This window comes from Oryzias melastigma, linkage group LG15, assembly GCF_002922805.2.
Source record: "Oryzias melastigma strain HK-1 linkage group LG15, ASM292280v2, whole genome shotgun sequence".
NCBI lineage: Eukaryota > Metazoa > Chordata > Actinopteri > Beloniformes > Adrianichthyidae > Oryzias > Oryzias melastigma.
In genome coordinates, this window is record NC_050526.1 from 11,430,551 (window position 1) to 11,450,339 (window position 19,789).

Consider the following 19,789-nt stretch of genomic DNA (forward strand, 5'->3'; position numbering starts at 1 on the left):
TTACTCGTGACATGGATAAAGCCGGAGCATCACAGAAGTTGGGCTCACCACGTGACGTTGGGAGGAGAGGGAGTAGATGCTACCTTCACTTTTCATTGGGCAAACAGAATCACAAAGTTCTGATGAGAAAACACAAATAAAGAGCTTAATCTTTTCTAGAAAATCTAAATAATTCATAAAAATGATGTATAAAAGAGGTGGGAGCTGAAGAGTCACCTGTTGATTTCTGTTCAGATCTGGTTGAATATTTCCTTCAATTTAATTAAGCTGCAAATTTAATTAAGCTGCAAATTGAGGACTGGTGAAGTGTCTATTTCTTAAACTGGAGACTAATGCGCTCATCGTCTTGCTCCGCTGTCCAGCGAGATCTCCCACTTCTTTTACTGCTCTAGTTAGAGCCTGTTTGTGCTGTTCTCTAAAGCAGAGCTGCTCATTCCTGGTCCTCAAGATCTACCACCCTGCCTACTGCTGATTACCTGGACCAGGTGTGTTCATTCAATCAGAACGTAGAGACATCTGATGGAGCTATGGTCAGTTAGCAGGACGTGGAGATCTGGAAAACTGTCATGGTGGTAGATCTGGAGGACCAGGAACGAGCATCTCTGCTCTGAAGAGAGTAGTACTCACTGTCAAAGGAAATCTTCAGTTTCTCACGTGGAAAAGGCTTCATAGTGTCGAGTTTCACATGAAAGTTCCCTTTTTCTGGCCATTTTGAGCGTTTACTCGACCCCACAAATGTAATCTTCCAGATACTCAAACACTTCTTCTTCAAATAATTTCCAGCAGGCTGTGCACTGGTGTGTGTAACGCTGCCCCCCATAGGTGTTCATTAGAAGTCAATCATAGACCAGTTTGACGGAAAAAATGAATGAGTGCACTGGTAAACCCAGATCCAGCAATGTGTTTTCCTGCACCTCTGTAGAGCTCTCCAAAACATATAGAGCCAAGCTACTCGCTTAAAATCATCCATGTTTTCCACTGATGTGGTCAATGAAGAAAGTTCTTTAGCTGTTGCGCCGCGGCAGGCGCGTCAAGGCGATGAGCAGTACATTTTACAGCCGTCAAAAGAGAGGCGGCAGATGCAAACTTGCCATGATCGGAATGAATGCACTATAATTGTTATTTTTAACCATTTACCACAAGGATAATGGAGAGTTTATATATTATTAATGTATAAACGTACACCAAGCTGCGCCTGGTTTGTACATATAGATTAAGAGGCTCGCAGCAAGAAAAGAGTTTGTTCCTTTTTGGAGTATTCCTTAATTTTTTATTATTTTTTTCAATAGGAAAATTTGCAAACTAGAAGAAGAAAAATTTAATTCAATGTTCCACCATCAACACTGTCCTTTATGGAGGGATAAAAACCCTCCACAGAAATGTGCTCCTGAGCTGCAGTACCCCTCTCCGCCTGCAGGTTCCTTCACATCCAGACTCACACACTCGGAACAGTCAGCTCCCACCAACCAGCGTGATGATGATGATAAAGCCTGAGTGAAAGTGGAGGTTAAAAAATGCAAACGGCACATCTGGGAATTCTCCTCCAGAAATCCCCTTAAAATTCTCACTTTGCCCTTGAAAAGGCAGCAACACACATAATTAACTTCCCAGGAACAAAACATTATCTCACGCCGTCCTGAAGACGCGTTCCTCCTTCCTGGCTGGAGGTTCTGGCACCTTTGACCTGAACGTTTCCCTGCAGCGAGGCCGAGCAGTGACATCACTTCCTTTTGGCCGATGCTGCTTCATCAGTGAAGTTGCTCCGGGCTGGAGAGAGAAAAAAAACAATGATGATAATAATTATACCTTCACACGTAATGAGCAGCAGAGCCCGCAGGTCACAATACATAACAGCTGGGCCTGGGAGCTGTCAGACAGCGAGGTGGTGTGTGCACTCAGAGCTAAGCAAACACAGATGTGAATTACAGCTTGTGACACATAGCTGTGTGGTTAGTAACAGGCTGGGGGCGGCCTTGGATCTGAAGACGGTGATACTGTTACACGACTCTCTTTCTGATGTGCAGAGCTGCACTAAGGGCTGACTTGCAATTACTGCAGGGAATTTTGATAGGTTTTCCAGCATGCACGGAGCCCTGAGACCTGTCAGTCTGAGCGTGTGAACAAATTGCAGTCGTATTATCTACGTACGATACAAAAGCCTCGCTGATTAGTGCGAAGATTACATCTGGGTCAGCTGCAGAGATGTGCGTCTCTGACAGCAGCAAATCAAACTGCAGCCCAGATCAGTGCAGAGATAAGAGAGCAGGTCCTGCAGCAGCGTATACAGACGTGCAGCCGCAGTGTTTACACTCACGTCTCTGATTCATCCCACGCTCTTATCGCAAACACTCTTCCTGCCCCATCAGCCTTTTTGCTTTTATTTCCTTATGAATATCACTTAAATAAATACACACGCGTCTCGCCAAACTCTTCACAGGAATTAGAGCAGAGAAATGCTATTCTAAACCTCAAAGGATGATGGGAGACAAAAACTAGGTGGGTTTATTTGAGGTTAAAATGAAACCTGTATAGTGACCCACTAATGAAAATTATGTTTTTGGGGGGTTTTAACATGTTTTTGTGGCATTTTTCTCTTGATGGACGACATACATTAAAAAATTAAGCTCAAAATTGTGTTTCTGTGTATTTCTTTGTTCAACTTGTTGTTAATCAGAAGCAGACAAAATGTGCTGCTCGAAAAAGATCATATTTGTTAAGTAAAACATGCACTGACCCCTCGACGATTAACTGCTAATGCTAGCTTAGGGCTGTGAGGGGCTGTAAGCTAGCAGGAGAGAGTGCAAACAGATGGATGATGGGAATTGGGGCCAAACTTACTCTGCACCAGCAGCCCCGCCCACAACTCTGAGATAAATTCTACCATATTTTTTTTTAACCGTATTTTTTTCAATCATAAAATCCTTCCCAGTGATTTTATAATTATGATTATGAATTGGCCAAATTTAAAAAGTCTTCGTCATTTTTAAAACTTTTTATACACAGTGGCAGTAACTCATTAGAAATACAATTCTGGGTTCCGCCACCCCTCTCCGCCGCTGAGAGCTGTAGCTTGTAGGCTATTTAGCAGTGCAAAAAGAACAATGAGCAATATTGGATCAATTCAGTCATACAGTTTGGAGCCGGAATCAAAATTCTTTGCAGTACGAGTGTTGAATGCTCACCATGTCTCACACACCTAACCGTGAGCAGGCCAGGGTGTGGACAGGTGGAGGAGGGGAGGCTCTGACACCTCCATTTCAGTAGCTGCGTCATTAGTCTAAGAATTTGCTGGCATCCGCTTTCCAACAAAATCTCATCCCCAAGTCGTCACATATTGACTTTTGGTTAAGACTCCTTCCGCGTCACTTTTTAGTATTTTAAGTCCCCAACTCGTCGCTTTTTGACATGCTGGCTATTTGTAAGAACAAGGGTCCGCAACCCTTGGGATGCGGTACTGGATGTGGACACTGGTCCTTGAGACACATCCAGCATCGGCACCCTAACTTTTACCCAGTACTGGTCTCCGCCCGGCACTGCATCTGGTACCAGTTCGGGTCAAGTAACGCATCTGGTCCGGTGTTGGGTTAGGGTACTGGTACCGGGTTTGGGTACCAGTGCACTACGTATCATGGTGCCGGACCGGTTCTGGTTTGTGGCCCGGAGGTTGGATTTAATGGGAACAGCTAGCATGTCAAAAAACGACAAGTTGGGGACACCCAAAACGTCAAAAAGTGACGCGGAGTTGTCCTTAACCAAACATCAACATGTGACGCCTTAGGAGTGAGAATATGTGGGGTTTTCATCTGGTCCTGATTCAAATCAAGAAATACTCCTAAATGCTGTTTTAATTGTAAGTTATTTTGCATAGGTCCTCTACTATGAACAAAATGCTACAAGAACATCGTAAAAATACAAAAAATACTTTTTTATTGGAATGGGTCTTTAATGAACTCCTGCCGCTCTGCAGAAACTATGTCCTAAAAATCAATAAAGGTTTTTGGTTAAAAAGCGGATAGTTAAAAGACCAATGGGAATGCTTTATTAATAGATCAAGATGATCGGAGTACGACTTTAAGGTCTTTTTATTTTAATTATATTATATTTATTTTAAACGCACAGCAATGTTAAAATGACCTCAATAGGGGCCAAAGTGAATAAAACTTTAGCCTGAATTACATATTAAGACAAAAAAAACCAACAGTTTAGCTGTAATTTTCTAACTGAAGGCATTCTTAAGATTAAATGAAAGTACAATGTGCTAAATTCACACCCTTGAGGTGTTCCTCCTCCCTTTCCAACTCTCTGTAAACAATGCCTTTTAATGCTCAGTAATATGCTGGATCGTCTCCACTGATCTGAGGTCATAGCTGGAAAAGATGAGATGAAAAAACTGTGGCAGGGCTTGTTAGAAAGTTGACAAATTATTTGTGGGGATTTTGGGTTTGTGGGCCGTATAGGGCCATGCTCACGCGTTACTAAAACATTCAAATGTTCCAAAGAGTTACAGGAAAAACGTTTGCTCTAAACTGGCTTAAAGTGCAAAAAATTTGGCAACATTTATTAAAAAATGCAACCATTGTTTTACCGGATGTCATGCTCCACTGACCAGCTTTGTTAGGAGATGGCAACTGAAATAAGCTCAAATGAATTCCAGTCACATGATATGCAAGCTTACTCATGAAACCTGATTTCAGTGAGATGCTGGGTTAAAATTCTCAATACTTTTTCTGCTAATTAAAAGCCCACTTTAATGAAAATGGCGTTTTTTGTGTTTTTAGCATGTTCTTGTGACATTTATCTCAAAGTTAATATTAAAATTGTATTTCTGAGTATTTATTTATTCACATTCTTGTGACCAGAAGCAGACCAAAAAAATGCAGTTTGAAAAAGCTTGTAGGTGTGATGTAAAAGCTTCTGCAGCTCCTGCCCCGCTCTGTTCGAACACATCCACTTGCATTCCATGTACCTTATTTTTTTCTCGTTTGAATTGGTATCTGACTAAAAACTGCGCAGCTTTATAGCTCAAATATTGCCTGCCATTTATGATGCACTGCAAATGTTGGGTTAAGTTGTGAGGGGCTGTAAGCTAGCAGGAGAAAGTGTAACCAAAGGTATGCTGGGATATCAATGGAGGCTTACTTTCACACCAAATAGTCCTGTCCAGAAAATTTCTAATGAATTGATTTAAATGTTTTTAAAAGACTTCTGAGAATTATTTTAGAATAGCTCAAAAGATGATTGGAGATTGATTTTCAAAACAATCAAACCCAAATAAATATAAAAGTTTAGGACATTTGTTTATAAATAAAACTTTATTGAAAATATGAATAATCAATATGGCAAATTGGCTAAATTAACTAACTTTTTCACACTGGATTTTGTCATCTAGCACTGTTAACGATGAAAACTTCAAGCTTAACCATTAAAAAGTATTAAGTAGCCTAAACTATAGCTGTGAATGTAATACCTCACACAATTTTGAATTTACTTGAACCCTGAATGTAATTAAATGATAGACAACAGGAGTAAGTTGGTGATGAGCTAAAAGAGGTGTGAGAAAAATAAGCAGCAGTCAGATAAAGATCTTCCTTTGTGTGATTTAATAAGGCAGTAAAAACATGTTTAAGCAACAGTTTGACAACCAGCAGACTATCTATTCAACAGTTTTTGTAAGCTTCCTATATGATACTAAAAACTTTCCTTATAAAATGATGTTTGAGGAGGGATGTGCTCTAAAAAAAAAGTCTGTTTTGTTTCAAACTACAGAAGCAGCCAGTAAGATTCAAAGGCATGAAAGACATAAACATAGCTCAAAACTGTGGACAACACCGACCTCTAGTGGCAGGAAAACATAATGCAAAAATATGAATCCACTATAACTCTGAATAACCTCTTAAATTTTAAAAACAGCAAAATGAGATCACAAAGGAACAGATTCTGAAATAAGGCCTTGTTTTTATTATTATTATTATTATTTTTTTTTTTTCGTGTAGGGTTTGAATGTTTTTAAATTAACCTTATTTCAAATTTTACACTTTATAGAGATGGAGTTCTTCTGCCACCTAGTGTTCAGAAATCTAAAACGGTAGGTTTTAATTTTCATTGCAAGATCCTCCACAAAAGTTGAACGCTGTTTGTATAACGTTACACTATAAAGGAAAATAATAAGCAATAAAGAGAAAATATTGTTTTAAGTTTTTTTTTTTTCTTTTGTTTGTTTGTTTTTTTATTTGTATAGACTAATCGATCATCATTCACGGTACATGATGTGCTATTGATTACATTTGATGCTCAAGGGTGCTATAATCTTTATTTTAAAATAACGTGTCTAATATGTATTAAATGAAACGCAAACCGTTAAAATAAAAAAAACTCTGCTCCAGGTGAGGCTCGAACTCACAACCTCGGCATTGCTCAGCTTTGTACTGTCATATAAGTACCGCGCGCTAACCGATTGCGCCACTGGAGCTCAGCGGCCCGGCTCTGCAAATTGAGTTATGAACCAGGGAACCGTCGGTCCTACTTTGTGTTTATTTCTCAGTTTAATCCCAGGAATAGACGTTTTGGTTGTCGTTTTTAGACATAATCGAGCTTTAAACATTTACGAGCAGAGTCACAGGAACACTTACTTTATTTTTTCCGCCGTGCTTTTCAAACTGAAGTAATACTCCGCAGAATTTTTCGCTACACCAAAGAATGAGGAACTGATGTGTCTCCCCTAATTATTTAATCTTTAAAAACCGGTTCTGTTAATGGAACATATTTAGTTATATACCACACTTGTTTACAACAATACGTACTGTGAAAAAAAAGAAATGTATGAGAGAATTTAGTTTATTTCTTAAGGAAACATTTTAACTTGCAAACTTCATTAAAAACAAACAAAAAAGCATCTCAAGTATGCAGAGAAAACGCAAAAATACAGGTCAATCCACTGGGAATCTTGACTGACATGTAGGATTTTAGGACATATGGTCAAATATAGTCATGGTCCTCCTTAATCAGCTTTGTTAGTGTGGAATTTGAAACACAAACTTTGAAAAATGTTCATTAACTTAAATTTTCTCATTTCACAACGAATTATATCATACCCACAAAGCTACAGAAACAAGCTAATTCCAGTGTGGGCCCACACAAGACTCCAAGCCACAGGAGGACCACAGTGTAGTCTCCTGTGCCGGTCTCCAGCCAGGATAAACCACATGGTCGAGTCAGTAAAATCAGTGAAAGCTGATTTATTGTGGTGACCAATAACAAGATATACCAAAAAGTGAAATACAAAAACATTAAATTGATTTTTAAGGAAACTTTTAAATATAGAACAATAATAATAGTGCTTGTGCTTTTTTTAAAATCTGAAAAAGAGTATAACTATGTAAAATTCAAAGAATTTTTACAGAGCAATAAAAGTGAACTGTTTAAAGCTGCAATTACACAGAAAGCAAATTTATATGTTATATTCATGCTGGCCGTCTAGTATTAAATGTGTGGCAAATTCACTGCTGGGCGGCTGTCCAAACGTGTGTCATGAACCTGATGTGGGAGGAGCTACCACCAAATGTTTTTAGCCTGATTGTTACAAATCTCATTCACATTGCACAGCTGGTATTTAGAGATCAGATTGATTTATTTTAAAGAGCACTACAAAAACATCGGTAATCAGGTCTTAATGTCTGGGTTCATGAGATCATTCAGAGACTCTTCCAGGATGGTTGAGCTGCGTCTGAATAGACCGTTTTCACGATGACTTCAGACAAACCGTACGTTCTAAGAGAGGAAAATTAATACAATCAGGTAGGACATTTTTAAAATAAAGATTATACAATTTTGCATGAAAATTGGTAAGGTTAACTTTTATTATTTACGTAAAATTGTTGGTTCCATTCTCCGTACATTCTCCTTTACACACAGTTGGCGGTGTCACCATTTTGTCATGTGAAAAGGGTCTATGAAGGCCATTTTTAACTATATGTTTGTCTCTCTGTGACCCAGTTTGAAGACTCACTGTCCCCCATCAGTCCGAGAAGGAAAAAAAAGGGAATAAAATTAGAGCCCGTCGTCTACCTTTCAAAATCGCTTTAACACCAGTAAAAAACAAGCAGAATTAATCTATATGTAAGGCGTTCCAGGTTATAAGTGTTGCTTTTTGAAAAATAGTGAAGAAATTACGGTACTTTGTAATACAGAAGTTGATTATAAATAATATCTACTATAAAACTTCACCAATTTCTTATGAATACTAGAGTATAATTTATTGTGATTGGTCAACCTTTTAAGTCCCACATAATTTCAGGAATCGCACATCATGTTTTGCACCTTCAGTAACGGCTCTGTTCTCCAGCTCCACCCCTCTGACTGGACTTTTCAATTTTGGCTGTGAGTGGAGTCAGCCTCCATCTTCCATGTTTAGTTAATCCTTAAAAAAATTGTATTTGCATTCACTACCTTTTTTTGTAATGACCATGAATTATGTTCATTTTTACCACGAATTAAGGCAAAAATAAAAAAGAAACTAGTATTTCTCAAAAAAAAAAAATTCTGTTTGACAGAAGCTCAACATATCTTCAAAATAAAAGATCCCCTGTGACAAACAGGATAATCATAGTGCAGCTCTGGACAGCTATTAACCATTGTAGTCCAGCATAAGATACCATATCCTTTAAACTCATAACTTTTACCAAAGTTTTGATAAGCGTTAAGCAAACAAGGCCTCCTCAGATCAACGGGGATGTAAAAACTACATAGTTTATCATCTGCATGTACCTCATCCATAAATATATAAGCCTAACTAATCTAAATTAAATTAAAGCTATTAAGTAGCTCCTACTTAAAGAAATACTATTATTTTATCTCTCCACCCTGAAAAGATAAAAGAGCCACATGTGGCTCAGGAACTGCAGGTTGCAGACTCTTGACCTAGTCTTATGGAAGTTTTTTTAGGTCATAATTCAAAGTATTATAAATTATTCAATTGACAATTCAATTTGAAAATTCATCATGCAATTTGAGAATGCATTTTTCAACGTGTAATTCAATATTCAATTCAGGCTTGCAAAATGATCATTCATTTTGTAATTTGCAGTTCAATATCAAAATTTACAATTCAATATCACAATTTTAAAAAATAAAATACTGAATAGGGCTGCACGGTGGCGCAGTGGTTAGCGCTCTCGCCTCACAGCGAGAAGGCCCCGGTTCGAATCCCGGCTGGGACCTTTCTGTGTGGAGTTTGCATGTTCTCCCCGTGCATGCGTGGGTTTTCACCGGGGACTCCGGCTTCCTCCCACTGTCCAAAAACATGCTTCATAGGTTAATTGGTGACTCTAAATTGCCCCTAGGTGTGAATGTGAGAGTGAATGTGTGTGTGATTGAGGCCCTGTGACAGACTGGAGACCTGTCCAGGGTGTACCCCGCCTTCGCCCTTCAGTAGCCGGGTTAGGCTCCGGCACCCCCGCGACCCCGAACGGGAAGAAGCGGTCAGGAAGATGAATGAAAAATACTGAATAAAAACAAAATCACCTAAAAAACTTCCATATAGTCTCTCTCGTGTTGCTGAAACTCATCTCACAGATTGCATGTTTGGATGTCTTCCATTCTGGTTTCAAATATCTTTTTCCCTTTTACACCAGCTCTGCCTCTTGTGTCTTTCTCAGAGCCTCAAACCAACAAACGTCTGCTCTCACCACAGTCTTTTACACCTTTTCTTTAATCCCTACTGACACTCCTGTAGGGCTGTAACGAGTATCCAGCTGCTTGCGTTCTGCTCCCAAAAACTCAAGTACCAATGTTTACGACTTCCAAGATCATGATCAGTGCACTGATTCACTTTATAAATATAGAGTGTAGTAAAATATTATCTCGGGGCAATGTATTTTTAGCTAATAATAATGTAGGATTTTAAGTTTATGAACTAAAATAAAACCGAAAGAGTAGGAAAGGAAGTAAACAAAACTTAGTGTCTGTGAGGCTTCTGGTTTTCAAAGCAGAAGCGAGACCTTTTTCCGTTCAAAAACTGAGACTGAAGTTCCGCTGGACTGACATAACCTCTGAAAAAAGTGAAATAGCTTTAACACCGGAGCTTTAGCACCATTGTTTACATTCTTTTGGATATGGAAACTCTTCAACAGTTGATGTAATTAACATTACTTCAGCGGTTCTTGAAGGGGAGAAACGCTGTCTCATACCGATATGCTGCTCTGCACAGCAGTGAAGTGCGGATGTGATCAACGAGAATCAGCTGATTCAGCCGCGGCAAAAAAAAAAAGAAACGACTATTTTCATACGGGCGCCGCACCAATATGTAATGCTTAGAACGTTAAATGTTGAAGAACTTTGAGGATAGAAAAACTGTGGAGAACATGTTCAGGTTTTGTAGATAAATGATCAAAAACAGCAATGATTTTTTATCCTTTTAATGATGTTTATATTACTGCTGAAATTAACCAGAAGGTTGATAAAAAATAAAATCAAACTTGTTTAAAATGCCAAACACAATTTCTTACTATTTAAATATTTGTGTTTTTATCAGTTTTGTTCATTCAGATTTCCTGTTCTAAATAGATGTTTAAATGGTGGTGATTTAATACAAATGATTTCAATGTTCATCCATCCAGTAAAAAGACATACACTTAGCAATAAACATATTAAAAAGTAAGAATCGTGGTACAGTTCATGAACACCATTAAAATGTCTTCATAGTACTTCTACCATAAATGAATTGTACTATATATAATTATATATAATTCCCATGAATTCACAGTTCATTCTTAGTCAGACTGTTATTTTCACTTCTCTAGGTGTTGTCTGCCAGCAGTCATCAGTCTGACACGTCAGTTCAAGTTTTATTTCCACAAGAAGTCAAATAATCTGTGTTCCCCAGAAATATGACCTTGTCTTCTCATCTTCAGCAGCTGCTGGTCTGCACACGCTCTCTGCTGCCATCTCCCAGCACATTCATCAGAGATTGGACTTTTTTTTCATCGCTTTGGCTCATTTCTTGAAATGGAAATTTGAGTCTCAAAACCACCTGGAGATTTTTCACAACAGATTTAATGTTTTTCATACAATTTATGAGATTTCAAATATTTCAGTGTTTGAAACAAAAAACCAACAGTTTGAACAATTCTTTAACTGAATCAATGAGTCATTTCTCAGTCAGATAGTTTTACTCTTCGGAAAACGTCAGCGTTATTTTCATGTTAAGCAAAACCATTTACTCAATTTTCAAAATGTGTTACGAACACGAAACCATGAATGAAAAAAGAATCACTGTTTTTAACTTGAATGTCATTCAACATTACCTTATTTACAATACTGAGAAGCTCCTGATTTTCTTGAATCGTCTCTATTCAGATCTCTTTCCTGACTGAGAGCTTTTGTTGGACCTCACTGATCACAATTTGTAAATGTGTCAGTGGGATAATGTGATCTTCCACCGTGTCCCTCGTATCAGATACTGGCTCCTCAGACTTTCTAGAATGCTGAATGTGTTCCTGTCACCGTACACACTTTCTCAACCCTATAGAGCAGATTTTTTTCAGCTTGGAGGTGGAAGGTCTACAAGTTTCAGGCTCAGGATCAAAGAATTCTCCTGCAAACCAGTGACACCCAGCCAGGGGAGGCAAGTGATGCTGTGCCTCACCTGCAAAATATAGCTTAAAAAATACATAAATGAAATAAGACAAAAATACTTTTTCATCATTAAAAGTAAAAATCAAATATTATTTTATAGACATGTCTATTCTATGATTACTTTTTCTGTGTGGGTTTTCGACCTTTCTTTGGTTAAAAAAAAAGGAACAAATTTATGAGTTTCCTGATCAAATACATGAGAAATTGGCAGGTGAGGCAGCAGCAGTCTGTGCCTCGCCTGTGAATCACACACTGACTTTAGCTGCAGCTGACACATCCGCTGTTCTGTTTCAGTCTTTCTATCATCATAAAATATTTTCAAATACTTCATTATTTTATTTCCCACCATCTGTCTGACTATACTGGTACCAGTTCATTTAGTCTTTTTGTCTGTTAAAAATGTGCTTTAGAAATACATTAGGTGAGGCAGGTAGTACACCTCCCTCAAGGCAGAGGACGCTGGTGAGCCCAGAGAATGTGACACCGCAGCTAAAGAAGAATAGAATTAGTTATAGCAAGTCATGTGCAGCCATCCAGTTACTCTTTAGTATTGTTTAACATAATTTTCTAAATGGGGGATTATGCATCTAAATTTAGGAGTTTGGGGAGACACATCACTGGCATTAAGACAGATAGACTTTTAAAACTGAAGAAAGAAAAGGAAGACTTCTAAAAACAGGTTATTCATGTGTTTCTTCAGAAGAAGCTGCACCCAGACTTCATTTATACGTAAAAGTAAGTCAATATTAACAATTTTGATTCATTTTTTCTATGCTACACTTGAAAATGTTTAAAGGAAGTTATAAAAAGACACTCTTTAACTGTTGTCAATCAAATGGGAATAAGCCACTCTGTAGGGTTCATATGTTTGTAAATCTGAGTGATGACGTCAATGCCTGACCAGCCGTGAACCTCACCGCAGGTCACTGCTCCAAACAATGGATCCTGCTTGTGAAGAGATCTCAGTAGAGCAGGTTGCAGCATCACAACCTCCCTCGTTGCATTGTAAGATGGTACATCAGGAGTGATGTCGATGAGAATCTTTGGCCAGACGGACAGCAGTGGGGAGAGGCATTAGGAAACTGAGGGATACTCCAACCATTACTTTCATTTACCAAAAGCATTTTCTGCGCTTTTGAGTTTTATACACATTGACTGTTCAGCTTATTTGAGTTTATTTTCTTTTTGCTCTGAGGCATTTACTTTACAGTAAAGACATGAAGAAAAATGAAGTACCGCATCAATCTCCTTGCCAGTGTGAGTGAGTACATTATTTGTTCTTTTTCCTTTGTAGTTTCATTTTCAGTATGATTCACTTTAATATTCTCTCAGTTCGACATGAGACATCGGCTTTTTCATGGAGATGTGCCTTAATGACAAAGTATCTAAAGTTTTTGATCCACAGAACCAACAAAACACTAAGAGAGACAATGTATTCTGATGGCGCTGATACTTTGAATGATCCAAGAACTTTGTCTTGATTCATAGATTAACTGTTTTGGAAGAGAGTTAAGCTTTTGCAGCCGGTCCATTCTGATGAGACAGATTATTTCGAAGAACGACCAAAGAGTCTTTCTTAAAAAAAATCATTGAGAATGAATGTGTCATTTTGGTGGCTGTCTTATTTGAATGAGACGGTGATTTGCTTTTGAAACAGAAGTTAACTGTTTTCATTTTTATCATTTAATTCAGAGGTATTCCCTTATTTTTAGTTTTTCCATCCATCCATTTTCTTGACCGCTTCATCCCGTTCGGGGTCGCGGGGGTGCCGGAGCCTAACCCGGCTACTGATGGGCGAAGGCGGGGTACACCCTGGACAGGTCACCAGTCTGTCGCAGGGCCTCAATCACACACACATTCACTCTCACATTCACACCTAGGGGCAATTTAGAGTCACCAATCAACCTATGAAGCATGTTTTTGGACGGTGGGAGGAAGCCGGAGTCCCCGGTGAAAACCCACGCATGCACGGGGAGAACATGCAAACTCCACACAGAAAGGTCCCAGCCAGGATACGAACCGGGGCCTTCTCGCTGTGAGGCAAGAGCGCTAACCACTGCGCCACCGTGCAGCCCTTCCTTAATTTCAATTTAGTAAATTTCATTGAAAAAAAAAAATCTGTGAAAGACACACAAAGGTACAAGCACTAGTTCAGGTTTTATTCTTATTTAGCAAACAAATATAAAAACAATTGGGATTGCAACACAAACAACAATAGAAAAAACAACTGCTTATAAAGTCAAAGTTAAATTCAGCATCAGTGGACACACCTGGTGGTGGAGGGGAATTTTCCATCCATTGGACAATTTAATCCCAAATCCCAATTATATAAATAAATGCAAACCCGACCACTTTCACACTTTGAAATTCCTTAGTGTTTATAGTTGTAAGAATTAGCATAGTAAAAAGTGTGTGAGCAGCTTTTAAGCAGAAAAAGAATTATTGAGAAAATAAAAAAATATATACGCAACTATTTTATTAGTTTAAAAATGAAGTGCTAACCATTCTAAAGCTGTTAAGACATCAGTCATCTAAGTCATCTTCTTCTTTGATCTTTTGGCTCTTTTTTTTTTTTTGCAGGACGGTTAAATCTGTCTTCTCTTTGACAAAGCATGCTGGGAAATGCTAACAGAAACAGTCCCATTACTTTTGCAATTTGGCAAGTGCAGACCGTTGCTCTTTCCTTTTTCTTTTGGGATTCACAGAGTTTTTGAACGTTTGTGTGAATGTGGAACTGGAGAAAAAGTAGATGACAGGGTCCAAAGCACTGTGCAGGTACGTGAACCCAATGCCAATCATGAAAGCCTGATTCCATGAGGTGTGTTTGCAATCTTCGTTGCTGTACATATTGATGTAAACGGAGCCAAGGCCGGTGACAACGCCTGGCATGAAGCACAGGGTGAACACTGTGGTGATCACCATTACTGCTCGTATGGCTTTGCGGAGAATCTCCTGGCTTCCAATTCTCTGTCGTTGAAGGGAACAGGTGATCCGGATTGAGCAGAACAGCAACACCAGCCATGGCAGGATGAACTCAAAGATGTAGAGCACGTAGTGCACGTATAAAGGTTTAGGGATTACTTTGTAGTTGTCGAAACTGCGACACACGTTGACTTTAGCACTTTCGTGAAAGAGGTTTGTTGTTAACAGTGGAATCCGAAATGCAATCACAACAACCCAGATCAAGGCTGAAATTCTGCTCGCAGCTACTGAAGACAATTCGCTGATGCAATGACGGGGATAGACCACTTTCACGTAGCGGTTCAGAGCCACTGTTGTCAGGAAGGCTATGCTGGCTGAGCGGTTGACAGACAGCATGTAGAGGTTGACGCGGCACCAGAAGGATCCAAATCTCCAGCTGCCTCCTTGGATGTGGGCATCGATCCGGAACGGCACACTGGCGAGGAGCAGGAAATCCGCCAAAACAAGGTTGAAGAGAAAGATGATGTGAGGTTTCCATTTTTTTATCTTGCAAAAAATCCACAAGGCTATAATGGTCCCTGGAAGTCCAACAACTAGATCAAGGATCATCACAAACTGAAGGAATGAGTTTGCCACTTGGCTTTTACTGCAGGTTTGGTTCTCCATCGTCTCTATGGCTCCTAACTGTCAGTTGAGTCCTTTTCTGCAAAATATTACAAAGAAAAGAGGAAACAAATTTTAATTTAATGCCATGAAGAGGAAATAATTTTGAAATACATCTTTGTGGTTAAAGTAGATTAACTCTCTATGATTATCATCTATAAGTTTCAACAAATATAAGTAAAATCATTAAAAAATAAAGAGAACAATTCTAGTCATAGTACACATTTACTGACATTAATCAACAAGATTAATTAATTCTTTCAAATGTATTTAATATGTGGCCATCTCATTAAAAGAAGTGAAAATATGATTGACCGTGAAAAAGACGGTTAAAACCAGTTCACGTTTTTTACTTGTTTACCACAAAATTATAATGAAGTAATACCATGACAGACATTATCAACAGAAAAGCTACTGTGTCATTTCCATCAACTACGAGTGTTTTTTTTTTTTTTTTGGTTACTTTCGTGTTTTCACAATTTTTTCTTTTCATTATTAAAGTAAAACCGACAAAACATTATATCAGATGGAAAAACTTAGACTGTTTCCCCCACAACCTGGTCCCAGATGAGTGGAAGAAGATGGATGGATGGAAGGATGGATGGATGGATGGATGGATACAAAAACCATAAAACCAACAACAACACAAATTCCTTGTGTGGGCAGCAGCGGCACAGATTACACCAAGATGTGTTGTTAATGTCCAAAACTCTCACAACAAGAGATGTAACAATTTGGACAAAGAACATAATCTCTTCGTCAAAACTTTCTTTAGTTGACTGGATCACTAAATAATTACATGTGGGACAGGAAAGATTTGAGTCACATGATTTGTGTGGCTGCTATGGGCATCAAATTAGATAAACTGAAGGCTGTGACCCCCATCCTCCCCTGACTTCAACCCTATCGAGAACTTTTGGAGCATCCTCAAGCAAAATATCTCTGAAGTTGGAGGCAGTTCTCATCCAAACAGCAACTCTGGGAGGTTAGTCGGACATCCTGCAGAGAAATTCATGCAGAAACTCTCCAAAAAATTCAATGGATGCAAGAATTGTGAAGTAGCTACAAAATAAGGGTCCTATGTTCAAATGCAACTTGACCTATGAAGATGTTTTAATTGGAAAAGCTTTTGATTTCAGTAAATATGACCATTTAATGCAGCAACTTCAACAAATTACCATTTTCAGTTCTTTAATGTATCGAATGTTGAATAAAAATAGAAAATCATACAAAAATATCATTTGCAGAATAATTTGGAATTCACTGTATTTACCTAGATCTCTAAAAAATCATACAAAATTCTATGGGTCTGCAATTACACTGCACATGCTGTTTTTGTATGATTTGGTTGTTGAAGAACGCTTAGTTAATTAGTAACAAACACTAACAACAATATTCAAATAAAATATAGGGCTTAGAAGTAGAGAGGAATCATATTAAGTGGGATGTTGATGGAATGAAAATGGAGTGAAAATACGAACACGGTTCTGACATATGTGCAAAGATGGGACAGAAGGAGAAGGAAGGGTTGTACCAACAACAGATGACAGGGATGTCTAGTTCACTTGATGATACATGGAGGTAAAAAGGCCTAAACTTGACAAGTTAAAGTAAAATGAAACATTCATCCAACCTTCCAAAAACAAAAGGAAGTGAATGAAACATCCCCAAACCTCACCAGTCTATCTTAATGTTTTTTTGTAGTGAAAAGCACCTTAGAGTTACATAGCACAGGGAAAGGGAATTACCCTTCTGAATGAGGAAATAACAATTTAATCAAGTTGGGCAACTTAGGAGCACGCAACCATTTAAGGGTGTTTTCACTCCATCGACTGAGAGAACTGGATCAAGCAAGTGTGATGGCATCACTAGAAAACGGCTTTTTTCTAGCTCCAACAAAATTAAGTAAATTCAATAAACAGTGATTCGTCCGAGTCGATCTGAGTCAACATTTTCATGCCAACCACTCGCACCAATCAGGAGTGAGCTTGTTGGAACAGCTGCCCTTTCATCCCAAGGAGCTTGAGGGTGCGTGTAGGGACTGGCCAGCAAAACCCCGGCTCCCCACTTCAACTGGTTCCAGCCATTGCTCCGGCATTCAGCCACTAGCTCAGCGTACTTGGCCCTCTTGCGTTCATTGACCTCCTCCATCCTGTCTTCCCAGGGGACAGTGAGCTCAATCAAAACTACATGCTCTGAAGACTCTGATGTTAATACTCTGTCTGTGCGCAGGGCAGTGGTGTTCTGGGAACTTGAGTTGTTTTCCCAGGTCGACTTGGAGTTTCCAGTCCCGTATCGTCGTGAAAAGCCTTCCTGTGGAGTTTGGCTGCGGCCGTGTCTTTTCCCCTGCTCTGACAAATGTGGTGAACTTCTCGGAGGTGTGCTAGTACTTACAGTTGGTGATTGTTGCGCTGACTGAGTCTGCCAGAGCCCTGAGGACCTGGTCATGACGCCTGCGGTACCGTCCTTCCACCAAAGTCTTTGAGGAAGAGCTAAGGATGTGTTCCAGGGTGCCTCTCTTCTGGCACAGTTGGCATGCTGTGGTGTTTGATACGCCCCATCGCTGCAGATTGGTTGGACTTGGGAGAACCTCATTTACTGACTTGACGAGGAACTCGATGTGCTGTGGTTCGCATCTCCAGAGGTCTGACCAGGTGATTCTAGGTTCTTCAACGTGCTCCCATTTTGTCCAGGCACCTTGCTGGTACATTGCCACTTTATAACCAGTTCATTTGTTACTCGAATGGCATGTCTACATTAGTTTGGGCATCTGTTGACATAATACTTTAGTGATCAGTGATAAACCTGTGTTTGCTATTTCAGAACACATTACCAGCAAACTGTTATGTTTTTTGACTGATCTTCAAACAACGAACAATTTTATTTTGTAATCTCAAGATAAGAAATGTTGGCTTCTTAAAAAAAAAAAGTTTTCAAGTGGTTTAGTCGAAGAAATGAGCAGAAAAAAAATCAAACATGGCTGTTCTTGTTTTCCATAGTTTGAAAATGTAACAAGAGAATAATCATTTTTTTTTAAGTATCCACACCCTCATGATTTCTTGCCAGGAGCAACAAAGTCACACGTTTCTGTTTAGTGAAATTCAAAAAAGTGTAATGAGAACTGGACTGGCAATGGGATTGTGCTCTGATCATAGTTAATTTGGACTAAGATCTAATTTGTGCAACACTGTCTACAATGTCTTGTAAAAATTATGACATTTTGCTATGACTAATGATTGATTTCACCTGAGCGATAACTTAACTAGACTTCCTTGAAACTCTTCACAACAATTTGGGACATGTTTATAACTTTCCTCACTATCATACTCCTATTTCTAATAAATGGTGGTTATTATTAGAAATTAAAAGTAACAGATAATGTGCCACTGAATAAAAATACTTTCTAGTTAACCTACCGGTATTTTACAAACATATCTCATTGCCAGTAATTTTGCTTTTCCCTTTTGTGCCAAAGGATGAAAGTATTCATGCAGTGGTATGTTTTGCTTGTAAAATTCTGTTTTAATTGGCACATCCTTGTAAGTTGAAGGACTTGGCTTAAAAGCCTGTTTGGATGTGGACAAGTGAAAACGTGCTGCAGGAAGCTGTGAATTTTTGTCTGTCGTCCTAAAGAGAATCAATAAAAGCTGATGGACCAATTTTTCTTATACATAAAGATTATATGTCAATTTATCCAGACCATTTTTAGCTTGATTGGAATGCATTTATGTAATTCTAGTTAAAAAAAAAAAGAAAAATACTGGAATTTTATGAATAGCAAGGATAGATGAGAACATTTTTACTTTACTTTACATTTTTCACAACGAAAGCTAAAATGTAATGAATTACTTTAAATACTTTATTTCAGTTCCAGTTTAAAAAACTTTCAATGTTTACCTGCCGACAATCGATCTCTGGATCCAACTGGATTTTAGTTCCCCTTTTGTCCCACCACAGGAAAAACATAATTGTTTTTTCCAGTCCCTAAACTTTCTTTATTAGTTTAATAGAAAGTATAAAAAGTAAAGTTCAAATACTCACCGGGATTTGACAACAGTCTAATGAGTTGACTTCATGGAAACAAGGGTGTGCGTGCTCGTCCAACAGTGAAAGTAGTCTGGTGTGAAAAGTATGGGACCTGTAAATAATGTCTTTGTGAGGGCAAGTCATAACAGGAGGTACTCATGACTCCAGGAGAAAAAAAAACAGCAGCTCATCACTCAAACACCTGGGTAAACCCAGCCTATTTTGTAGAGATACGTGATCTGTTCCCAAATATCAAATTTCCTTTTTTTTTTCTAGCATGTCCTTTTGGACAGATTTTTCATTTCATACACTGCTCAAACAGATAAAGGGAACACCTAAAACTCAATGTTACTCCAAGTCAACCGCACTAATCTTGATGGGTAATACAAAAAAAAATATTTGCACAAATAGTTACTTAAACTGAACAAAAAAGTAACTTCCTTGGAAAAAAGTAGTATACTCACAGTTTTATTTTAATAAGTATACTTGAGTGTAAGTATAGCATACCAAGTACTATGGACCATGAATGTGTAATTCAGGAAGTATA

The 19,789-nt window shown here is 38.5% G+C and overlaps 1 protein-coding gene and 1 non-coding gene across 2 annotated transcripts; both read right to left on the minus strand.

Annotated features, from left to right (window-relative positions):
* Nucleotides 1-6,375: 6,375 nt before the first annotated feature.
* Nucleotides 6,376-6,469, minus strand: trnai-uau. The gene is made up of 2 exons: nucleotides 6,432-6,469; nucleotides 6,376-6,411 (listed from the first exon to the last, which is right to left on the minus strand). It is a non-coding gene; the product is annotated as a tRNA-Ile (tRNA).
* A 7,300-nt stretch (nucleotides 6,470-13,769) lies between these two features.
* Nucleotides 13,770-19,347, minus strand: LOC112161572 (hydroxycarboxylic acid receptor 2). Its single transcript, XM_024296798.2, has 2 exons — nucleotides 19,258-19,347; nucleotides 13,770-15,256 (listed from the first exon to the last, which is right to left on the minus strand). Exon 2 carries the CDS (start codon nucleotides 15,217-15,219, stop codon nucleotides 14,275-14,277), a length of 945 nt encoding a protein of 314 aa, XP_024152566.1. The 5' UTR covers nucleotides 15,220-15,256; nucleotides 19,258-19,347; the 3' UTR covers nucleotides 13,770-14,274.
* Nucleotides 19,348-19,789: the final 442 nt, after the last annotated feature.